The 7,547-nt window shown below is 48.2% G+C and overlaps 1 protein-coding gene across 1 annotated transcript in view; it reads right to left on the reverse strand.

Moving 5' to 3' along the window:
• The window catches only part of Sntb2 (syntrophin beta 2), a 79,958-nt gene extending 74,026 nt beyond the window's left edge, over positions 1-5,932 (reverse strand). The window contains exon 1 of the mRNA XM_021170744.2: positions 5,328-5,932. Coding sequence (XP_021026403.1) covers positions 5,328-5,847 — 520 coding nt within the window. The 5' untranslated portion in view covers positions 5,848-5,932. The remainder of the gene's footprint in view (positions 1-5,327) is intronic.
• Positions 5,933-7,547: the final 1,615 nt, after the last annotated feature.

Here is a 7,547-nt window from a genome sequence, read left to right on the forward strand (position 1 = left end):
AGCTGATTACTCCCTTCAGAGAAATCCCAACAGATTATACATTTTAGCAGTAACTCTCTAGCTAACAGTCTTCTCTTTCCCCAATTTATTTTTATTTTTTCAAGACAGGACCTTGCTTCTGCAGCCTAGGCAGGCCATATAACTTGCATTCCCCTGCCTCAGCTTTCTGATTGCTCACATTAGGCATGTGCCAACACACCTAGCTCTCTCTCCTGCATTACACTCTTTGACGCCAAGAACTATTTTCAGCTTCCCCCCACCCAAGCTTCTCAGTACAACGCACCACAGTAAGACACAGGAGCCCCTATGTAAGTGGACTTACATAGAGAGACGCACTGGAATAGGTTTTGGTCCCTTTGCTTTGTACCACTAAGCTGTTTGGTAACTGCACCATCTCACCTAACCTCAAGGTTTGCTCCTCATTTGATAAAGCAATCTTCACAGCTTTGAAGATTCCCAGGAAAGGCCAGTGAGACAGCTCTGCAGCAAACAGTGCTTGCCACCAACCCTGACAACCCTTCAACCCCTGGCTGACATGGTAGAAGGAGAGAGCAGACTCCCACAAGGCTCCTGAGCACCACATGTGCCATGCTATATGCATACACACTCAAAATACATACATCTTTTCAAAGGGCCATAGACAGCAAAATGGAAAACAAGGTAAAACTCAAGGCCCAGCGGTGGCCTTTAATCCCAGCAAGGAGGCAGAGGCAGAGCAGAGAGGATCTTAGCAAGGAGTTAGAGGTCAGTTTCAGGACAGCTAGGGCTGCACAGAGAAAACCTGTTTCAAAAAATGAAAACAAACACCACCTCATAGATAGGAGCATTATTTTTGTTTACTTGATTAGTTCAATGTGCTGATCAAGCCAAGAACACTGAGCTGGTCTGTTAACATCAGCTCCAAACTACAGGAGGATCTTTTAGCCACCAACTATACCTTATCTTCATGAAGAAAGACACATTTGATGGGAAAGTCTAGTAACCTTCACCCAGACAGTGCTGCATGGTAGAAAAATAGCAGTTGAAGTTATCCATGGAGACCTAAATTATAGCTTGGATATGGTTCCTAGAAAATATTCTTAGAAGTCTCATGACTGTTGTATTAGAATTACTTTCCCATATCAAGGCAATAATTTAGACGGTACATTTAGACGCATGCAGGAGCGTCTGTAAGAAATATCTTGCAAAGTAGAAGCAGATCAGGAGTTCAAGGTTATCCTTAACTACATATCAAATTCAAGGTCAGGCGGGGGTTACCTGAGACCCAGACTTAAAACCCAGAAATGAAAGAGGGTGGTGGTGTCTGACTACAGAAATAGCTTCTCACAGGTAAAACAGAGAAGCTAAGACGTAAGCACAGGAACATAGCTTAACTGTTTGGTTGTTCTTTAAGAGATTAACTACTATATATATATATATACATATATGAAGCTGGGCAAGGCAGCACATGCAGAAGCAGGCAGATCTCTGAGTCCAAGGCCAGACTAGTCTACACAGGAAGTTCGAGGCCAGCCAGGGCAGGTTATATAGTGATCCTGTCTTCAAAAAAGCAAACAAAGACAAAATCACTACAGACAGACCTTTCCTTGGGGGATGGGAAGGATGAAAAAAAAAAAAAAGAACAGGGTGTTTGACCAGAGACTGTAGGCTGTAGGAACAATGCCTTCACCAATCCAAGGTAAAAAAGAAAAAGAGACCTTTAGCTCCATTCCCTAACCTCAAGAAACCAGACACTAAGGCTGCTCCTGACATGTGGGTGGCAAGAACATGCCTGAAATTCCCTGCCCACACCACCAAAAGATTATTATGTTATGTCAAGGCAAGGTTTCAGGGACTCTAACGGAGGGACAATATCACTTACAATTGTCTAAGGATTAACGGCCTCCCACGCCATCCTCTTCCCCCACCACCTATTTTGTAACCTAGGCTGTCACCAAACCTCTGTCAATTCTCTTGGCTCCACCCCTCAGTGCTGGGATAATTGGCTTGTAGCAGCACCCTGAGAGCAGGGTTTCCTCAGGATGCCATAGCTAGCCTTGAAGCAATCCTTCTTGCTGCTTTAGTCTTTTTGAGACAGGGTTTCTTTACCTAGCCCTGGCTGTACTGGAACTCACTGTGTAGATCAGGCTGGCCTCGACTCTGAGATCCTACTGCCTGTCTCCCAAGTGCTGGGCTTCAAGGTTCATCCCACTATACTCTAAACTCTTATCCCTTATAAGTGGCCTACCTCAGCCAAGCATGGTAGCACAGGCCAATAACTGTGGCTCTTTGGAAGTACAGGTAGGACGATCAGGAGTTCAAGATCAGAATCAAAATGAGGAGAACATGGCTGCATGAAACTCTGGCTTAAGGAGGGAAAAAAAGTATCTTGTCTGGAGGAGAAAACAGCTCAACTTTAAATAGTCTGTCTGGCTCACTAAATGACTCTTTTAGGGATTTTGTATTTGAGCAATTATTTTTACTTGGCTTAAAAATGGAACACCACAAACGTACTATACTGACTGACTTTCCCACATCTACACAGACAAAAACTGTTTGTCTTACACAAAATGGGAAAATAAAGCCATAGACCAGGTAAAAAGGCTTCCAGTAAATGTTACTATGCCACCATTTGTAAACCTGTTTCTAAGAGCACCCAAGGCCTATGAGGGAACTAATGAATAGTGGGAAGCATGTACTAGACAGCTGTCATTTCATAGCTATGAGCACTAGCTTCAAGCCACTGGGAAACAAGAACCTCTTGTTTTGCATGTTAATATGGCATAAAGGGCTGAACTGTCTATCCATCACTACTCCATACCACAAAACTGGATGAAATTCAGTATTTTGGCTCTAAGAAGTAATACCCAAATACTTACCTAGACCAGTGTCTAGGTACTCAATAAGAGTAACAACTATTTTTCCAAACCTACGTCAACTGTGTTGTGTTTTTACTTCTTTCACTAACACTAGTTTCTGGGCACTTGACTGGCCCTACCTAAAATTGGGATATAAACAAGACTCATAAATAAGACATTATAAAATTGGGGCATTGCAGTTTCACAATTAGAGCACTTAAAAAAAGAAAGAAAAAATTAACAATCTTTAATTACATGTCCAGGTGACTGGGAGGCCACAAAGTGTCAGCTGCCCTAGAAGTGGAGTTCCAGGTTTTTGTGGGCCACCTGATTTATGCTAGGAACTGAACTGGGGTCCTCTGAAAATGAAGTACAGGGCCTTAACCCACTGAGCCATCTATTTAACCCCTTATTTGTTTGTTTGTTGTTTCTCTGCCCTGGCTGTCCTGGAACTCTGTAAACCTGGCTGGATTCAAATTCAGAGATCCACCTACCTCTACCTCCCGGTGCTGGGATTAAAGGCACCCACTAACACTGCTGCACACCATGTTATTTCTTTATAAACTGATTGCTTCCAAGTATCACAGATTTACAAAAAAGTGAAAAGTAGGGCTGGAGAGGTGGCTCAGCAGGTAATACGCTGCTCTCACAGAGGACTCAGGTTTGATTCCCATTACCCACCTCTGGGCTCACAATCATCTGTAACTCTAGTCCCAGTGGATCTCTCTTGTGGCCTCCAAGGTCACCAGGTATGCATGTGGGGGCACAGCTATAAATGCAGGCAAAACACTCATATGCATTAAAAAAGTTTTAAAATTTTAAGAGAAAACTGAACCGGCTATGGAGGTGCATGCCTGTCAATCCCAGCACTCATGAGGCTGGGTCGGTAAGATGACCACCTTGAGGCCAGACTGGCCGTAATGTGTACATGCTCACACACATACTACACACACGCAAGCTGGGCACTGTGGAACATGCCTTTAATCCTAGCACTTAGCAGGTCACTCTCTGAATTCCAGGCCAACAAACAAACAAAAAACCTAAGTTCTAATTCTGCCCTTAGTCTGATGGTTTTCTCCCCAACTTCAACCCCTCCCTTCAGTACTCCTGCCAGCAATCCCTCCTGACTCATCTCTCACACTTATGTCAACCACTTCCTGGAAAGCTCTCCTGGACTAAGCCCATTTCCATCAAATTCTTTTCTGGATTTGTTTTTAACAGAGTCCTACTGCATAGCCCTAGCTGTCCTGGAACGCATTATGTAGACCAGGCTCTTCTTAAACTCACGGATCTGCCTGTCTCTGCCTCTTGAGTTCAAGGCTGTAAACCACCCCAAAATGCTACCAGCAAATACACCTTAAATTTGTGATCCCTTAGCATCTTGTACCTTGTACCACAGAGTCAAGTAATTGATGTTATTCCTCCCTAGAAGTTGTTTTGCATTTCCTTTCATTTCCCTCCGCAGAGATACAACAGGGACAGCACCTTTCACATTCTCTTTTATACAGCTAGCAGCAATAAATGCTCCTGGAATGACTTGACTCAACAGCGGAAACAGAGCTGGTCTTGCAATTATTTCTAAAGCAAGCAACTGGCATTTCGTTTACAATATTCCATCACCTTCAACATATAGGAGTCTTTGGAGATGAGATTTAATTCTGCCTCAGTTACATCGATACACGTGAAACGCTGCACACAAGATCGCATCTACACTTAAGGTAAAGGCTATTCACACATATCGTGTGATGGTACCCTTCAGGATTCTTATAAAATGCCTACTGGTCTTGCGGCAGCACGCCTGCCAGCGGTAGGAAGCTGGCACCGGGCTCTTGCAAAAGGGGAGAAACTCTAGTTGGCAGTAAAATGCTCAAACACGTGAGCCTCCACTGTTAAACAAGGCTCATTAACCACACAAACTTGCTGTATCAGCTCTCTGCCTTCCACGAAGTGCTGTGATCTTCTCTGGTTATTGTTGAGAGCCAATGATGGGTTAAATTCCCATAAATTAACCAGTGCTTTGGTGGTTTGCCCAAGCAAACTGCTGGCATCGGTGTGGATGGATTTAATAGACCGGCCCGCCCGGGGAGCCCGAGGTGACTAAAGAAAGCGCCCAGCCAACGCTTCCCAGCAGGGAAAAAAAGGAGACTACAGAACTAGAGCCGATCGCCCTCCCAGTAGTTAGTGCTTAGTGTCAGCTTATCGTGCAAGAGGGGTGAGCTTCGCACGCGGCTGCTGCTCCCCCCCCCCACCCCCTAAATCTCAGCTGAGTCTCGCTAAGGGGCGGCAAAGTAACACTTCGGTGGCTGCCCAACTTTCTTCTCGCTGGACGCCTCAGTTTTTCCACACTCTGGAGCCCCACAAGGGGAGGTCTGGTGGCCGAGGCGGAGGGAACCGGCGAGCCCCGCACAGGCGTCAGGGTGGGCAGAAACAAAGTGCGCGCCGGCGAGCCCAGGCCGCCACCCCGCCGCCTCCCGCTCGGCCCCCGCTCACCCTCCAGCAGCACCTCCTTGCCCGCGCGCTTCAGCGCCTGCACGGCCTGGTCGTGGGTGGCCTGGCGCAGGTCGGTGCCGTTCACCGACAGGATGGCGTCGCCCAGCCGCAGCGCCCGGCTCTGGTCGGCCGCCAGCCCCGGGAAGATCTTGGAGATGAGGATCGGCATCCGGTTCTCGCGGCCGCCCTTGATGCTGATGCCCAGGCCGCCCGCCTCTTGCTTCACCACTCGCACTCGGCGCACGGGCGGCGAGGCGCTCGCTTCCCCCGCGGGACCGCGGGGCGGCGCGGGAGGGCTGGGCGGCCCCAGGCCGCGGTTCGGGCTCCCGGGCAGAGACTCGCCGCCGCCGCCGTTCGGAAGACCGTTGAAGGCGGCCGCCGGCGGCTCAGGCTCGACCGCGGCGGCGTCGCCCGTCAGGCTCAGGCTCTCGCCACTGAGTTCGGCCACCACCCGCACCCAGCGCTCCCTTAGAAGCAGCTCCACCAGCCCCGCTTTGGTGGCCCGCGTCCACACCGCCATGGCCGGCCCTGCTCCCGCAGCCGCCGTCGCTGCAGCTCCCCCGATTCCAGTCAGGCAGCCTCGGCGCTTCCCCCTTCCCGCCCGAGGGGGGCGGACCCCTCCCCTCCCCCCGGCGATTCATTATTCATGAGGGCCACGCCCACTTTCCGGAGGGGCGGGGGGAAGGCCGGCGAAGCCGCTTCCGGGAGGCGAGGTTGTCCTGGTTCACCGAAAACTCTTCGGAGGTGGGCAGCACCTCGTGCAGCGAGGCTCCCCGCCGTCCTTCGTTTTGGTTCCCCGTGACCTCCTCGAACTCCTCACCTCTTCTACGAGAGCTGCCCCGGCAGGGAGAGCAAAGTCAGCTTGGAGAGAGGCACTTTGCGATCCTGCAGGGCCGGGTTGCCGCGTTCATTCTTGCATTGATTGGTTCATTGCAAAAAAAAAAAAAAAAAAAAAAGCCCTGAGCGCTCAGAGGTGTGCTGGGGCTCCTTTTAAGGCCCTAGAGACACACTGAATAAAATGCACCACAGCCGAGAGAGCTTGTGGTCTAATGGGAAAGAAAAACAGAGGCAACCAGCTAAGTGTGATTCTCTGTGGTTAAAAAGACTGCAGACCTCCCTAAGAACAGGATAAAACAACATTTGGTTAGTCTTGGTGGGAGCACAAGCAGGGGACACAGCATAAGTGACATGGGATCAAAGGTGTGGATCCAAAATTTGTCACTGCTTTTAAAAATCACCTGTCTGCTGGCCTGTAATTAGAGAGGACCTGTCTTCTTAAGCACTGGGAAGCCACAGTGCCCAGGGTCAAAGACATTTGCAGCATGCTGGTGTTTTACAGTTCCCCACAGACCAACGGGTGTATATAGTTAACGAAGATTGTGCGAGATTAGCCACAAGATTATGAGGCTAAACTCCACAATCTGCCATCTGCACTCCCAGAAAAAGGCTCTGGATCCAAATCCAAAGACCTGAGGACTAGGTAGAAATCTGAAGCTATCAGAAGACCAGAGAGGCCTGAGGGGGCAGAAGGGGCAGTGGGGCCGGAGTGGAAAGCTACTATGTAAAAGCTGGCCCAGTCCATGGAAAACCAGGAGCACTGAAGTGTGGCAGGAGAGCGATGTCCCAGTTTTCATAGAGTGAGTATACCGCGTCTTACTGTTCCCTGGCAGCCCTCACCTGATTGGATGGTCCCACTGTTGAGGACAATCTTCTCTACTCAGATCACCATGGAAAAACTTTCTTCCGGAAACAGACACACCCAGAACGGTTTTACATCTGTCTATCCAGGCGTCTTTTAGCCCAGTCAAGTGAACACAAAAAAATTAACCATCTGTGATGATTCCTTAGGAAGTTGCCAGAACGCCAATGTGAACAAGACATAAGGTTAGTGGAATTAGTGAGTGTGCAAGGCTGCATATAACCAAATCCTGAAGGGTTCCGTCTTGATTTTATAAGTTTGTCAGTCTTAGTCTGGGTTCCATCATTTTTTTTTTAGAGCATATGTAGATGACCAAGAAACCATATAAAGTTTTGTTAGCTAAAGAGTCAGTGATTTTGTTAATTGCAGAGCCAATAACAAGACTATATGTAATGACCATAGCAAAAAAAAAAAAAAAAAAAGGTCTTTTAGATATGTTAAAAAAATAGCTTAGTCAGGATCCCCACTATACCCAAGGCTACACCTGATACCTGATAACCAGACCTCAATGATGTCACTTA

The sequence above is a fragment of the Mus caroli genome, unplaced genomic scaffold, assembly GCF_978045245.1.
Source record: "Mus caroli unplaced genomic scaffold, Mus_caroli_1 scaffold_10, whole genome shotgun sequence".
Lineage (NCBI taxonomy): Eukaryota > Metazoa > Chordata > Mammalia > Rodentia > Muridae > Mus > Mus caroli.